Below are 17,095 nucleotides of genomic sequence, written 5' to 3' on the forward strand. Positions count from 1 at the left end.
CGCCCCAAGCTCCTTCCGCGCCCGCCCCGCCCCGCCCCGCCCCGCCCCGCCCCAAGGCTCGCACATGCGTACGCCCAGTTAAGAGAGGTTAGGGTCCCCACGCCCAGCTGCCACGCAGCCGGTCCTCCTGCCCTTCTTCGGGCGGCCGGCTTCACCAGTCACTAGTGCGCATGTGTGAGGCGGCGCCGCTCCGCAGCGCTCTAGCCGGCCGGGGTGGGGCGGCAGGCGGGACCGAGTTCCCTGCGCACGCTCGGGACATGCGCAGTGCGGCGGCTGAGGCGCCAGCTGTCGATTTGGAAGTTCCGGGGAGGCGGCGCATGCGCGAGTGTACGCGTTGCCGGCGAAGAGGGGAGCCTGACGACTCGGAAATTTGAATACCACAGTAGCATGGAGTGTGACCTCATGGAGACTGACATCTTGGAGTCGTTGGAAGATCTAGGGTAAGACTGCCAGGGTGCGGGGCTCCTGAACCGCACACTGCCGGCCCCCCGGGAACACCCCCTCCGCGCCAGGCGGGGACACCTGCCTCTGCACGCCGCGCCCGGTGGCTCGGGGACCCCAGTGCCACGTCCACTGTCAGCCCGGTCGGGTCGGGGCCCTCCGAGCGCGACGACCCGAGGCCTGCCCTCTGCTCGCTGCAGCCCAGTTACCCGCAGCGTTTGTCAGTCATGCGTGTCATTGTCTGGGCTCTGGGCTCTCGCCACCCCCCCTCCCGAGCTTGTCTTCTTGCTCCCCATCCACTTGCCCTACCCCCCGCACTCTAGAGGTTGCCGGAGTGGACTCTCTCTCTTTTTTTTTTTTTTCCTACTTGTCCTCCAAACTTCCTGCTCCTCTCTTGAGCCCCTATTTCTACCCCACCCCATTTCTCTGGAAAAACAAACAAACAAACAAACAACAAACCAACCAACCTCTCCTTTGCCCAGTCATCTCTGCATGCGCTCCGGCTTCCCCAAGCCACATGCCTGCATCCGTACCGCTCGCCAAGCTCGCTTGTGCACCTAACCTGTCACTCCTTCGTGGGAACCACTCCCTGGCTGTTGCCCCCGACAGTGACACGCTCCTCCTTGAGCCACCATCAGTCATCTTCAACCACCAAGTGCTTATATGTGTGCCGTGCATTTCGTCTCTCTTGACAATTGCCCAACCGTGATTTAGTGCCCAGAAGCTGGGAATGGGGCTTCTTACCTCACTGGGTCACTGAGGTTAGTGGACTCTCTTAAAACTTGAGAATTTAGAACCTGTTGGGCCAAGTGCGGTTCCAGAAACAAACTGTGGGATTAAATATTTTGTCTACAGGTGGATGGTGTCCAAAAAAAAAAAAAAAAAAAAACCCTAGATTTAGCTAGCTGTATTTATAAAGTAACAGGTCCTTTATCAAAACCTTTCCCGAAGGTTTTTCCGTGACATGGAAACCTTTGGGCAGCTTTTCTTCAGCAAGGGACACGGTGAGGTTCTCAGAGTCTGTCCATTTAAGTAACTTGGCTGCCCTGACGATGGAAATTTGGGGGAAAAGAAGTGGTGGTGGTGATCTTCTCTTTTGTCAAATTGAACGACCCTTGTTCTTTTCATTGGAACTTGCTTTGGATTTTCATGAATATTCCAGACTTTAAGGGACTCGCTTCTTCGATAAGGAGATAGATGAAAGTCACATTCAGTAAAATGGTCTCTTTGGTGGACATCTCGGACTAAATTGCTCGCTCACATACAAATCCATTTTTCAGTCAGTTTTTTTTTTTTTTTTTCTTTTTGAGGAACACTTGAGCTATGGCAGTGTTAGGCTGATTATTTATGGGCACAAAGTGAGGTGGAAGAGAAGTTCACACTGTGAGAATATGCTGTGAGGAGAACTAAGTAAGGCCCCCTTGGTTGGAAAGGACATCAAGTCCTGAAAGCTTCCTAAAAGAAATGACACGTAGGGTTAGCGTGGAAGGAGTAAGTAGAATGAGAGGAGGGGGCCTTACTTACATGTGGTCATTCTGGTTGGGTAGACTTGCCTAACAACTCGTGATGGATGCTGTTTCTTCCCATTATTGTTCTTCTACCCTTTTAACTATATTTTTCTGGAGTACTAAAAAGTAATTGTTGCTATAATAATGGTTAATCAAGTAAATATTGGAGATGGATTGTAACGCAAATTATCAGATTTTCTGAAAACTTTGCTCTAAATTTTAAGCATAACTACTTAGTTTGGTGGCATTAAAATTAAGCTTAATTAATTGACATGTACTTTTAAAGGATTCACTGAGAAATACGAGAATTTAAATGATTTATCTTTTATCTTCAGTGTGGCAGACAGTAGGAATTCAATAACCACTTGTAGAATAAACTCACAAATTCTAAATGTGTTAACACAAAGAGAGATTTCTAGGCCTCGTCTCTTGATTGCAGTGTCTAAAAACATGTGCTTTTGAATCTAGGTGCCAGACTATATATAATCTGACTTTTTGTATAAGACTTTTTTACATTCCATTCAGTGTATGAACATAGGTGCATTTTGAGAGAATTAAATGTCATTTCTTTTACATCTCTATACTTCCAAACATCAAATTATCTTAAGTTTATTTAATGTTTCATCTTTAATAACTTCCTATGAATATCACCCAAAAGATAAAATAGTCTTCTGCAGAATATGTATTTTAATATTACCTTGAAAATGACAGAATCTTTAGTTCTAGCTATATTCTAGGTTGGGGCTCAGTATTAATATTGTCTTTTATGAATGTTTGAACATTTAATAATATTTTAAAATTATGCTTCAATCACTTTCAAAGGATTAGGATTCGGATGCAACAGTTCACCGAGACATCAACTTGCCAGCAATTATTAATCATTTAAATTATTCCAGACGTTTCTCTGGGACTAGTATGTCTTAATAGTCTTAGCTGTCATTAAATATAGAAAAAGGAAATAAATGATTAATAGGAGGGTTTTTGCTTTTAAAGTAAGTCATTAAAAAAACTAACCTAATTTATTTCTGGAAAAATTTCTGGGAAACGTAACTTAACTTTTATGTCTGAAATCGTAAACTATAGTATAATCAACTATCATTTGTCAATGTGGTTTTAATATTCATTTCAGTTAAAGTAAGAAAATCTGTACAGTAAGAGCTCTCAACAAATGTATAGGAGTTGACATAATTTAGTAGTATATATGATTTTCTTAAATATTTATATATATTCTGAAGGGTTGAAATGCAGTTACATTGTAGCTTATTTTTCTAATAGATTTTTTTTTTAATTTTTTTTATTTATTTATGATAGTCTCACACACACACACGCACACACACACACACACACACACACAGAGAGTCAGAGGGAGAAGCAGGCTCCATGCAGCGGGAGCCCGACGTGGGATTTGATCTTGGGTCTCCAGGATCGCGCCCTGGGCCAAAAGCAGGCGCCAAACCGCTGCGCCACCCAGGAATCCCTCTAATAGATTTTATTAGATTAAATTTAAATTTTAGATTTAATTTTCTATAAATTTTATTTACATTTGCAAGTTTGCAAATTGGTCATCATAACTTATGAAAATTGTTTCATCATACAAATAATACATAGATATAGTGTTTATATAAAACATTAGGTGTGATTTTATATTCTTCTGAAGTATAATTTTTTTACTCACCAGTTACAAGGGTCCATTGTTGGAAGATGGTGCTCTGTCTCAGGCAGTCTCTGCTGGAGCCAGTTCCCCCGAGTTTACCAAACTCTGTGCTTGGCTGGTGTCTGAATTAAGAGTGTTCTGTAAACTAGAGGAAAATGTGCAAGCAACTAACAGTAAGTAAACATTCAGTTTTAGGTGCAAAATATAAAAATAAAATTGGGGTATTGTCAGTTTAACATTATTAGTACTAAACTTGAAGTTTTAAGTTCTTTGTAAATGTAAAAAAAAAGTTTATAAAGAAACCCAAATACTCACAGGATATAGTTGTGCAACTACTAAAACACTGTGGATGTTGAAAAGATCTTAATATTGAGATTCAGAAATGGGAGGCAAGTATAGCATATGTGAACTTTCCAGTCTTTGTGAAACATGACTTGAGTTTTTAAATCAGTGGCTAGAACTGGCAACTAGGATATTCTTAGATTTCAGAAGTACATATAGCATATAAATGCATTATAGTTTTGTTATACATGGGGAGAAAGAGAACACTCTTAAGAAGTTAGGAATGTTATCAGTACATCCATCACAACCAGATTTATGGTGTTGAGATCGGTTTTATATTTGCCAATTTTGTTATTGTATAAGCACTAGTTTGTTGACTCTGCAAAAGAGACAAAAGCTTGGAACCCAACACTCCACCATCTGGTTCCCTCCTACCATAGGTAAAACCTACAATAGGAGACAAAGAAAAATGCTCTCTTATTAACTTTCCCTCATGGAGAACTAAACACATAATCCCTATTTTCTCCCTCCACACAGAATCCTGTTTTAAAGAACTCACTTTCTTGCATGTTCAGTATATTTAATGTACACATTAGTTGCAACCAGTTCCAATTACTAAGGACACTGTAGTGTAACAGTAAGGGTAGCAGCAGCTTACATTAATTGATGATATAAGTACTTTCCATGTGTTAACTCACTTAAAACTTGAGGCAGGGAAGCACAGCTAGGTTAAATGTGTGAGTTGAGGTCACACAACCAGTACCTGATATACAGCCAGAATTCAATCCCAAGCAGTCAGGTTTGGGACCCAGTGCTCTAAATGCTGCCTCTTGACCTCACATTTCAGAGATTGTAGGAACTTGTGAAAACACCTGTAGTAAATGAAATCCTGGAACGCCTTTGTTCACATGATTTGTATGTTGGCTTCTATGTTTTCATGTGAACAAAGGCGTTCCAGGATTTCATTAGCCAACATACAAAACAAGTAGCAGTGTACCTGTTTAGTTGACGTTAAGAAAGATTACTTTTTGCACAACTCTTTCTTCCTCTTCCCCAGCTGTTTCTAAATTTCTGTGGAATTTGAGTTCACAAAACAATTTACAAAACATTGATAATACAGCCTTCCCATTTTACAGTTGAGAAGATGGACCCAGGTCAAATGACTCTTTCAGGGTTTGTTAATTTTTGCCTGTATGTGATAGACAAACATCAGAATAGTAAGGAAGAAATAGCATTATTTCTCCTTGGTTCGCCAGATGAACTCTGTATTTAACATACTTGGGAATAAAGAACTGTAAGTCATGTTTGCTAACTTAAATTTAACCTCACTGGGAATATTAGGCACAAATGAAACAAGTGGAGATTAGTACAGTCATTAAATGCTTGGCTTTGTGGTTCACAGGGAGAGAAAGTCAGGGAGTGCTTCAGTACTTGGGGAAGGTTTTATCAAGGAGCAAGAGCACTGGGCTTTGGAGAGGTGGGATTTGATAGATGAAAGGAAAGTATAGAGTATATCAATCACGGGGGATAACTTAAATGAAGGCACAGAAGTAGAAATAACACTGTTCTTGGGACAATGAAGAGATTGGCCTAGTACAAATAAAATATTTGTGGAGGTAAAATTTAACTACCACATACATGTCATAGGTACTACTGCATAGCAATATGTAGGGAAGGCGAAGCAGAGGGGCTATAAAGAAATCTTTCAAGGCAGATGATTAGATTAGATGGAGTAGAAATTAGGAAACCATTAAAGATTCCCAAATAAGGGAATAATGTAATGAAAACTTCTTAAAAAAATTGACAGTGGTATGAGAAAGGGTGAATTAGAAGTCAAAGTAACTTGTACTAGGAAGATCCTATTAAAACTTTCAATTTATATATAACTTTTATGCTAATAGGAAAAATAATCATTTTTATTCAATAAGGTTATTTTAATTCTTAAAAGGCCCGAGTGAAGCCGAAGAATTCCAGCTTGAGGTGAGTGGGCTACTAGGGGAGATGAACTGTCCATATCTGTCACTGACATCTGGGGATGTGACCAAGCGCCTTCTCGTTCAGAAGAACTGCCTCCTTTTGCTCAGTAAGTTCATGGCTACTAGAATGTAGCTGTTATTTTTTATTCATATTTTTATTTATATTTGACTAATAAACTGGCTGCTGTAGTACTGTGTCATTACCGATTTAATTCAGAATGCTACTTAAAGGAAACTATTACATTTCCAACTTAGAGCTAATGGTAGGCCTATGCACTGGTAACAGTGTTGTTTTATAATTACTACTCTTTTATCATTTAACTTTGCTGGTATTATTGTGCTTCACCTAATATGACCAAAGGTAATGCTGAATGTTCAAGTGTGTGATCATTAAACCTTAGTGTTCTACACTGGAAGCACATTTTAAAATAGACTAGGAAGATAGTGTGGGAATAATGATGTTTTTAAAAAAATTAAGATGTTTTATAATGTGGATTTTTTTTGTAGTTGGGTAATTGTTCAGGGGTTTTGGTTTGTAAATATATCAAATTACAGTGTAAAATGTTCAAAATAGTATTTGAATTGTTCCTGTGCTTACTGATCATTCTGGGAAATAGATTGTTACCAAAACCCTTTCCTTCCATGTTTTTTGTATACTGACTACTATTTCTTTCTTCACCCTGAAAATCAGTAAGTAGACTCACAAATTTTATTGCCCTTAAATGAACTCTCCAGTAAATAACAGGCAGTAGTCTTAACTCACAATTTTTGTAGCAGTCTGAGAAACACATGTAGATTAAGCTTTGGTTAACTGAATATTACAGTTCTTACTAGGACAAACACAGTTCGGAGGGTTTTTTTTAAATACTGTCTTTACAACTATACTGGTTTCTGAAAAATGAGACAGCTCCAATTTTGAAGGCTCAGTATTTTAAAGAATGTATTCATTGCCATTATACCCAAGCACTGAGGTATTCCAGGATCACTTACATAATTTCCTCTTTGTTGAATGATTATGGGGAGGGAAGGTAGGCACATAAGGTCAGATACTGCTTTAAATAGTGATTTATTGCTGCATGTTCTTCTTATGCATGCATTTAGTATCCCTCAAATTGTGTGAATTTCATACACTCTTCATTCCTCTTTATCTTTGCTTCTGCTGTTTCCCCTTTAAAATATTCCCCTCAGGATCGCTGGGTGGCTCAGCGGTTTAGCGCCTGCCTTTGGCCCAGGGCGCGATCCTGGAGTCCCGGGATCGAGTCCCACATCAGGCTCCCAGCATGGAGTCTGCTTCTCCCTCCTCCTGTGTCTCTGCCTCTCTCTCTCTTTATGTCTAAAATAGATAGATAGATAGATAGATAGATAGATAGATAGATAGATAGATAGTCACATAAAATATTCCCCTCAGTTTATATTTTCTGTCATGCTAGTATTTATGTGCTCATTCTCTATTCGCTCTGTATAAATATTTCTCATGTTTCCAAGTATCAGTTGTCATCTCTTGATGCTATAATTTTACTTCTTTCTCCAGCACCTTTTACCTTACTGATTTGAATCTTCTAATATGTTGTATTCTGAGGGGGAAAATAACCAATCTCATTAGAATTGTTAGTAAAATAGAGTAGTCTTTGAATGAGTGGCTAAAAAACTCTCCTGTATCCCGTTAAGAAGTTTTGCCTGTCTGGTTGTCAGATTATTTCCCTTAAGTAAGAAAAAAAGTCAGATATCGGAGTTCCTAATAGATGAAGAATTATTCATCTTTAATGCATATATTCCTTATTCCTAACTAGATTGTCAGTAGAGATCATTTGTTTTGTTTGTTTTGTATTATATCTCCAGTGCCCTTCTTAGTACTTTGAACACATCAGTAACAGATAATGTGTTTTAATGGTAATTATATTGGTAAACTAATTTTGTGGGTGCCTGAGATTATGATGTCCCAAATTTAGAGAACCAGTTTATAAAATCATGAGTTTCTAGAAGAGGGGTTGGCAAACTTTCTCTTTAAAGGGTAAAACTATAAATATTTTCAGCTTCGCAAGATGTAATATCCTTGTCACAACTGTTTAACCTCTGTTGTGGTAGCATGTACCAGCCATAGAGATTCTGTAAATGAGCATGGGAGTGTTCCAGTAAAACCTTGTTTAGAAAAACAGTGGAACTTTACTTTTTTGATCTTTTAATTCCTACGGTTTGTAGTATAGAACACATTAAGATGTTATCAAAGTCCTGTAGAGTGACCTTTCCAGAAACTTAACTGTATTTATTGTTCCAGCATTACACCTTGCGGGTAGGAAATGAGATATTCAAGCTGGTCATTCTTTCGAACTTTTAATAGGACTTAGGGGCCCAGAAAATGTCTTTTTTCCAAAACTATCTTTCTAATGTTGTCAGAAGGCATCTGACTTTGTCATATAACCTGAAATCCTGAGGTCTTTTAGGTCTCTCCTAAAACTTTAAATGTCCTTGGGAAGGTTAAAGGAATAAGATTGAATATTTATACCTTCATTACAGCCCTCATTATACCTGGCTGAAATCAACACAGGAGGGGATAATATTGATACAAAAGAACTCTGCCAAGAAAAGATTAGAAAGTTTTGTTGATGTAGTTTTTCAATGGAGTTGGGGAATGGTGAGAGAAAAAGGAAGGTAGGGGTAAGGGAATACTGAGAAGAACATAGATGGAAGAGGGTTTTCTCTAAACAGCCAGAGAGGGTGGTATTAGGCTACTGGAAGCCAAGAGAGGAGCTTTGGGGAGTTTTGTGTCTTCCCCCTTTTGAAAGTTAAGTTTTGACCACTTGAAAATGTTTCCTGCCAGTTCTGAACAACCACCTAAGTATTGGAAGGTAGGAGAGCAAGAGAGTTATATCACTGGTGCACGTCAGTGGTGAGAAGTAAAAAAATAATATCAACCAGTTCCAGTTGTTGCTGAAGATTGGCCACTTGCTACCTTTTTGTAAATTTGTTAACAGATGCCAACCCCTGTTCTAGAGTTCCTGAATAGTGGGATATTAGAATCCATATTTTTAGATGTGATCTACCTTAATACTTTGGTTTCAAAGAAGAATCACTTATTTTTAAATTGCCCTTTAAACATATACTGATTAAATAACCTGAATTACAGAACCAGTTTATATGTTATGTCATTTGCAGGTAAAAATGGTTTTCTTTTCTTGTTTTTATCCATTCTTGCAGCTTTAAAAGTTACATATTCATTAGGTCTATAGAGTTGTGACTCCAGACTTATGACTATTAACTGTAGCTGTATCTCATTTTGAAATCTTATTTTGTTTACTTCAGCATACCTCATCTCAGAACTAGAAGCTGCCAGAATGCTCTGTGTGAATGCTCCTCCAAAAAAAGCTCAAGAAGGAGGCGGTAGTGAGGTCTTTCAAGAGTTGAAAGGCATATGTATTGCTCTAGGAATGTCCAAACCTCCAGCCAATATAACTATGTTCCAATTCTTCAGCGGGATTGAAAAAAAAGTAAGACCTTTAGTACCAGATTGTAGTGTATTAAAGGCATAGTTCTACATTTGTTTGAAATGAATCAAGTTAATTTCTCTTAATGGGAACCTAATGTGCATATTATTAATTGTTACTAAATGAGTTTTGGGTTTAAATCCTATCTACCTTAAAGAGAAATTAGTATTTTACTTTTTTTTTTTTAACTTGTTAGCATGTTTCTTTTTCAAAAAGGAAACTTTACACTTTGATTTATAAACTGAAATAAGCTAGGTATAATGTAAAAAGGATGAAGACTTAAGTCCTTTTTAAAATTTTATCCTTGAACTTTGAGGCAATTAATTTTTAAGGTCTTTAATCATTAAATGTTGCCACCCTCCTTTCCACTGACTGGACAAAAAAGGTTGTAAACGTTTTTGGTTTTTAATCCAGTCACTATGAATCTTACATGTTTCAGTTGGCAAACTAGGTTTGTTGACAGCTAACATACTCTAGTATGTGAAAATAATTCAGAATTATTTTTATGCCACGTGTGGCAAACTAGGTTTGTTGACGGCTTACATAATCTGGCATGTGAAAATAATTCAGAATTATTTTTATGCCACACATTAACTGTTAAGAGGTTTTTAAAATATAATGGACTAGGAATAAGCAATTTTAATAAATTAATGAATATAAGAGAATGTTATTTGTTGTAGCAGCGTTATTCTCTATATGCATATCTGCTGGACTCTAAGAATTGGTACATTTGCATTGTGGGGTAGGTGGACGCCAGGATGCACAATTTTGGCTGAACTCTACAGGGGAGCAGCACTGTATCCATAGTCCATATTTTTCTGTGTGTTCATTCATCCGTTCAGCAAATACACATTGAGTGCCTGCTGTTACCAGGCACTGTTCTAGGTACAGTGAAGGAATCATGCTTCCATAGGCACGTGAGGAGTGGGACAAGTGAATGTCTTTATCGTGTGGGTCCTGTACATTTTCAAACATCCTCCACCTTTGCCTCTGTCAGGAATCTTCTTTTGATGGCAAGATATGATGGGAATTGGGAAGATGAGGATATGTTGTACTTTTAGATTTGTTTGTTCATTCATTTATGTGTTTGTGTCAGTTAAAGGAGACATTAGCAAAAGTTCCACCTAACCATGTGGGAAAGCCGTTATTGAAGAAGCCAATGGGACCAGCTCACTGGGTGAGTAGCAGTCGTCTTAGGTAATCTTAGTAAAGAACCATCTCCCTATCTCATGATAGAGCCACTTAGAGCTTGTCCTTTTTAAGTTACATTTTCCAATAGGTAGTTTCCTAGGTGGACATTGTTAGAGTCATTTTTGTGAATCTGAAGATTTAGTCAGAATAATTGTATTTGTCTAAGATTAGAAATACTTATCTCATAATTTATAAATATATCACATAGCTGGTAAAAAGAAATTGAAGTTCAGTTCTAATTGTTCTAATTGCCAAATGGGTTGCCTTCAAGCCAAAGAAGTCATTGGACTAAACTTTACACACAGAATTAATAGGAAGGCCAAGTGAGAATTCTCTACTTAATCTTTATTATGTTTTGAGACGTTATTTAGCCTATCATTTCATCAACTTAAAAAGTTATAACTTTTTATACTATATTAAGTAATTTGGTACTAAGTGTTGAGGAATTAGTTATGAATGAAACAGACACAGCCTCTGCCCTTCTGGAACAGGGGGGTGGTCAAGCACATTTAAATTCTAACTGATCTTTTAAATTTCCTTTTCAGGAAAAAATAGAAGCAATTAACCAAGCCATAGCCAATGAATATGAAGTTCGGAGAAAGCTGCTAATAAAACGTTTGGATGTCACTGTCCAGTCTTTTGGCTGGTCTGACAGAGCTAAGGTACATATTAAAATATTTTAAAAGAGCAGAATATTTATAGTCATGATCCTAGCACAGTTTAGATACAGTGGAAACTACAAGAGAAATGCCTAGGAGACACACATCAGAATTTTTCTTTAGTGAGTTGCTAAGTACCAATTTTTTTCTTTCAGCAATAATGAAAACACTTTCTTTTCAGCTTTTTAATATCTTTTAACAAAACCATATTTTAGGGCAACCCCGGGTGGTTCAGTGGTTCAGCACCTGCCTTCCCCCCAGGTGCCCGGGATCGAGTCCCATGTTGAGCTCCCTGTGTGGAGCCTGCTTCTCCCTCTGCTTGTGTCTCTGCTTCTGTCTTTCTCTCTCTGTGCCTCTCATGAATAAATAAATAAAATCTTAAACAAACAAACAAACAAACAAACATGTTTAGACCTTACTGGAAGTACTCATTTGTAAGAGAAACAGAGAAAGTATTTGAAAATCACTAAAATACTAAATATCACTAAAATAATACATTTTTAAATTACTCACTGTACTTTAAGCTAACAATTTCATTTGCTACTTAAATGAAAAATACTGGATTTAGCAAGACCAAATATTACTAAGTATTTATAGAGAATTGGAAAACCTGGTAAGACTTCAGTTTTATTCAGATTAAATAAGATAATTCAGGTCAAGATCTTGGTCATTAAACAGATGTTTATTAAATATCTACTGTATGATTGGTGATGGGGAAGTAATTGGCACACATGACTAATTTGACCTCCTCAGGACCCTAAAATGGAATTCATCCTTGAACTATGGAGAGCGTGGTCCAGGTGTGTATTACATGTTCCCTTAATTTTAGTTAATTGACTCCAAAAAGTTTTTTTGTAGTTCTCCAGTTATCTTGCTAATAATGTTATTTTCACCTAAAATCTTTTTTTTTTTTAAATTTTTTATTTATTTATTTATTTATGATAGTCACAGAGAGAGAGAGAGAGAGAGGCAGAGACACAGGCGGAGGAAGAAGCAGGCTCCATGCACCGGGAGCCTGATGTGGGATTCGATCCCGGGTCTCCAGGGTCGCACCCTGGGCCAAAGGCAGGCGCCAAACCACTGCGCCACCCAGGGATCCTTCACCTAAAATCTTTAAACTTTACCACAGCCCTATTTGGCTGCTAAATTGTTGGGGAAGGTATTTATTGAATTACACTATTTCAGCATTGGAAAGGGATGTTAGATACCGGTTTTTTGTTTTTTAAGATTTTATTTATTTGAGAGAGAGTGAGCAGGAGTGGCAGGGAGAGGGAGAAGCAGATTCCTTGCTGAGCAGGGAGCCCAACATGGGGCTCTGATCCCATGATGTGAGCCAAAGGCAGACACTTAACCAACTTAGCCAGTTGTCCCTAGAGATCAGTCTTAACTCCCCTCATTTTGCAACTGGAAAAAAAAAAAAAAACCAACCCAGAGACCCTGTAAATGGGAGGCTTTGTCTCAGATCTCACAGCTAATCAGTAGCAACACAGGGAGCAAATCACTCTCTCCTCTGGCTATCCTGTAGGAAATGCCAGTCCTTCTTTAAGTTAATCTCTGATAGAAACAACCATTATCTTTTTTTTTTTTTTTTTTAAGACTTATTTATTCATGAGATACACTGAGAGAGAGAAGCAGAGACACAGAGGGAGAAGCAGGTTCCATGCTGGGAGCCTGATGCAGGACTCTATCCGGGACTCCAAGATCATGCCCTGGGCAGAAGGCAGGTGCTAAACCACTGAGCCACCCAGGGATCCCCTCAGAAAACATTATCTTTGATAGAAATAGTCATTTCACTCTCAGCATGGTTGATATACTTCAACAGGAACCTGCACCTCTTATCTAGAAAACTACTGATCTACTGACGGTGTCCCGCACCAACTGAGGCATTAACACACAGTGGTTCTGGTTTTGGCCCTGCCTTTACTGGATTGTATCGCTGGCCTCCTGACCCACTATGTGTGAACTTCCATTTCTCTCCCCATTTCTGACATCTTTAAAATGCTGTGTTTAATCTAGGTGATATTTAAGATCCTTTTGAACGGTAATATACAATGATTTTATGAACTATATAAATATATTAGAGAAGATAAGGAAGAACTATACAAATTATACAAATTATTTGTTTCATCTAGTGGAATTTATATACTGATAATCTCATTTTGAAACTTGGTTTTAAATCACTTTCTAGAAATACCTTTGCACAAAATGAACTTGTTTCATATAATGAAATTTATATACTTACATCAGTTTGAAATTGCATTTTAAATCAGTTTTGTTTAAAACACTAAGCTCTCTTCTCAAAGGTGTTTGTTGCCATTCAACAAATATTGAGCACTTACTGTAGGTACAATGAGTAACTATGAGAAAGAAGTACATGACCTGTTCAGGAAACTTTCCTCCAGACACTGTGAACTAACAATCTCTTTATCCTTTTAATTATTAAAATTTTTCCAAATAAGTTATGGATTGTCACATTGTCTTAAACACAATAGCTATTTTCATTTTTAGTATTATGTTCCTTTGTCTGTTTGTACAACCATAATAAGCATACCTTTTTACATCCTTTTAACATAATTTAATCAATATTTTTGAGTACCTGCATATAACTGACAGATTTACCAAATATTTTTTGTCTTTGTGCTTATTTTACTGTGTATTGTAGCTGTTGTTTCCAAGATTTGATAGGAGATTATTATTTCTCACAGTTCAGGTTAATTTACATTTATTGATTCCTATCTGGGAAACATTTCTTAAATTTGTTCAAACTTTATTTTCTCATGTGTGAAATTTCTTTGTTCTTTGCTCATTTATCTTTGATGGTCTTTTGTTTCGCACACATTTAAGTGGCATGGCCAGGTGTCCCAGATTCCCATTGGTTTGTCTCTCGGGAGTTTGACAGTCTTAATCATTAACTCTTACTAAATGGTTAAAGTAGACCTTTTTTCCTTATTACTTACAATAGAGGAAAGTATTACACAGGAGGGACCACTTTGGAATATATGTACCCTGTTAACCTAATTAGTACAAATTAACCATAGCTAGCACTTTTTATCTCACTGTAAGCAAAGATGGGAAAATTCAAAGGCAAAATTATTGAAATAGGTTTACATCCTTATATTTAAATTGATAAAATGAGTATGTTTGAACTGAGACCGACGGCAGGGGGAACATTTTTTACCTTTTGGCCCCACAGTCCTAAAGGGAAGCCCCTCTACCCTGTGTGTCCCCTTCCTACCCATCTCCCAGCATCATTCCTTGCTGTATCAGCAAGCCCGACAACTGTATCTTAAGGTGGAACCAGGTAGAAGCAATGGTGAGTATAACCTTTTTTCTTCCTGTCTTAAGCCTAGTAACTATTATCAGCAGTCTTTAACTTACTTAATATCAGTGTTTCTATGTCATTTTGAAAACTGACTTTTGTCTCTGGACACTTTGTTTCAACAGAGTCAGACAGAAAAATTAGCAAAGGTTTACCAGCCGAAACGCTCAGTCTTATCTCCTAAAAGTACTATTTCTGTTGCCCACCTTTTGGCTGCCAGACAAGACTTGTCGAAGATTTTAAGGACAAGCAGTGGCTCTATAAGAGAAAAGACTGCCTGTGCCATCAATAAGGTGATTAAAATATCTTTAATTTTCTTTCACATACACTTATTTCTATTTATAAAATACAGTAGTTTAAAATATCTTTCTTATCCCACAGGTGTTGATGGGCAGGGTGCCTGACAGAGGAGGTAGACCCAATGAAATTGAACCTCCACCTCCAGAGATGCCACCGTGGCAGAAAAGGCAGGATGGCCCCCAGCAGCAAGCAGGAGGCCGAGGAGGAGGGAGAGGTGGTTATGAACATTCCTCATACGGAGGACGAGGAGGTCATGAACAAGGAGGAGGGAGAGGTGGACGTGGTGGCTACGACCATGGTAGCCGAGGGGGAGGAAGAGGAAATAAACATCAAGGAGGCTGGACGGATGGAGGGAGTGGAGGAGGAGGTGGCTACCAAGATGGTGGTTATCGAGATTCGGGTTTCCAGCCAGGTGGCTATCATGGTGGTGGCCACAGTGGTAGCTATCAAGGTGGTGGTTATGGTGGTTTCCAAACATCTACTTATACAGGAAGTGGATACCAGGGTGGTGGATACCAGCAGGACAATAGATACCAAGATGGTGGGCACCATAATGATCGAGGTGGTGGTCGTGGAGGGAGAGGTGGTCGAGGAGGCCGAGGTGGACGTGGAGGCCAGGGAGGAGGTTGGGGAGGAAGGGGGAGCCAGAATTATCACCAAGGGGGACAATTTGAACAGCACTTCCAGCATGGAGGTTATCAGTATAATCATTCTGGATTTGGACAGGGAAGACATTATACTAGTTGAGGCTACAGAACCTTACATTTTGCTAGAGCTCAAGTAATAGAAACTTAGTTTCAGAATCCTGAGTCCAGCATCAGTTTTGAATTAATGTGAGACCACAGGTGGCAGGCAGATTCCTGCTTGGCATAAGTATTCGTAGGTCTTCATTCAATTCTGTTGGGGTTGTTGTTGTGTTTTTTTTTTTTTTTTAAAGGACTTACATAACTCAGTTTGTTTGAGAAACATCTCTCCTTTATATGAAGAATTTTCTAAAAGGTAATTAAAATTGCCTTTAATTGACCAGTAGACTAATGCCACAGTCAGAACACGCATACTTTTTGGGGAAGAAATTACTTGAATAAGTAGTTTTCAATAAGCAGTTTTGAAAATGAGGATTCTCCTAGATTTTTTTAGATTTACAACTAGGAAACCTTCCTCATATTAACAATCCATTTATATGTGTTTTCCTTAAAAGTATTCTAATGCCTATTTTCCAAGCACAGTTCTGCCCTGATTGGCTTTTTATTCCGAGAGATTATGCCACATTTGCTTCATTATAGAACTTTCAGGTCCGTTCCTATTAAATGAGCTCTTCTGCAGATAGCACATTCAGTAGCCTTATCCTTTCGGTGGAATACTGTACCATATGCTCAACTCTGAAAACCTTGAACACGGCCAAAATCCGTAAAGATTATAAAAGCAAACTAAGTTGTGAACCTATAGTACATGTAGGCATTTATATAGTATAGCAATTCAAACTGACCTGCATCCATTCAAAACAAGTTCCTCCTTAAACCTTATTTTTACTTGAAATCTGTTAGAAGAAACAGCAAACTGAAATTTGTTTTATGCACGAGTTAATACCACTGGCTCAGCAAATACAAGTTAGTTTGCTTTGGGCAGGAGACTTTTTTTGTAATGGAAGAAATGCACTACCAAGTAAGAGGACAGATTTTTGCTTAGTGCAGGAGGCCCTTTATTATTGCTGCAGAAAACAAAAGCCTGGCAGAGTTGATGTTTGACATTCTCCTTGACTGAAATCTACATGAAGCTTCTTGCTGGGTTTTTGTATAAGTAAACATTGTCAAGCTGTGAAAGAAAATGGCTGGAGGTGTGCTTTGTGTGAAAGGTGAGCAATAAAGTATCTGTATGTTCTCTCTCTGGTTTGAGTTTTATTTTAGCTACTTATAAAAACTGAATTAATGTGGATACTCGTTTCAAGCTTATGAGCTAAGGCGTTTTGTTCCCCCCCAAAATTCTTGAGTGTTCCCTTAAAACGTAATTTGTAATGAAAGCTAACCCTTACCCTAAAACCTTAAATAAATTGAAAAATACTTATTTCCAGATTTATCTTTTACTCTATCATTATAGCTACAAAACCTCACTACTCTGGCCACTGGGTGTAGCTGTTGTTACACAATGTATTAGGCAAAGATAAATTAATGGCCCTAATCTTTCAGGGTTTTTTTGGTTTTACTTTGTTTCTCCATTCTTCCTAAGAATGAGGGACATTTTTCTTAAAAGGAAGTAAAATGAACATATATGTTCATAGAAACAGAT

At 38.2% G+C, this 17,095-nt stretch overlaps 1 protein-coding gene across 1 annotated transcript; it reads left to right on the forward strand.

Moving 5' to 3' along the window:
• The first annotated feature begins 284 nt into the window (after positions 1-284).
• FAM98A (family with sequence similarity 98 member A) lies at positions 285-16,834 on the forward strand. The gene is made up of 8 exons (XM_041756858.1): positions 285-440; positions 3,628-3,776; positions 5,834-5,968; positions 9,162-9,346; positions 10,440-10,520; positions 11,080-11,196; positions 14,638-14,805; positions 14,894-16,834. Exons 1-8 carry the CDS (start codon positions 388-390, stop codon positions 15,557-15,559), a joined length of 1,554 nt encoding a protein of 517 aa, XP_041612792.1. The 5' UTR covers positions 285-387; the 3' UTR covers positions 15,560-16,834.
• Positions 16,835-17,095: the final 261 nt, after the last annotated feature.

This window comes from Vulpes lagopus, chromosome 5 (assembly GCF_018345385.1).
Source record: "Vulpes lagopus strain Blue_001 chromosome 5, ASM1834538v1, whole genome shotgun sequence".
In the NCBI taxonomy this organism is placed as follows: domain Eukaryota; kingdom Metazoa; phylum Chordata; class Mammalia; order Carnivora; family Canidae; genus Vulpes; species Vulpes lagopus.

Bases quoted from the DNA above. Each gene is read 5' to 3' on its own strand.
- FAM98A (XM_041756858.1), top strand. From the start codon at position 388: ATGGAGTGTGACCTCATGGAGACTGACATCTTGGAGTCGTTGGAAGAT. The intron at 3,777-5,833 runs GTAAGTAAACAT...AATTCTTAAAAG, and splicing joins AAATGTGCAAGCAACTAACA to GCCCGAGTGAAGCCGAAGAA. The intron at 10,521-11,079 runs GTGAGTAGCAGT...TTTCCTTTTCAG, and splicing joins CAATGGGACCAGCTCACTGG to GAAAAAATAGAAGCAATTAA.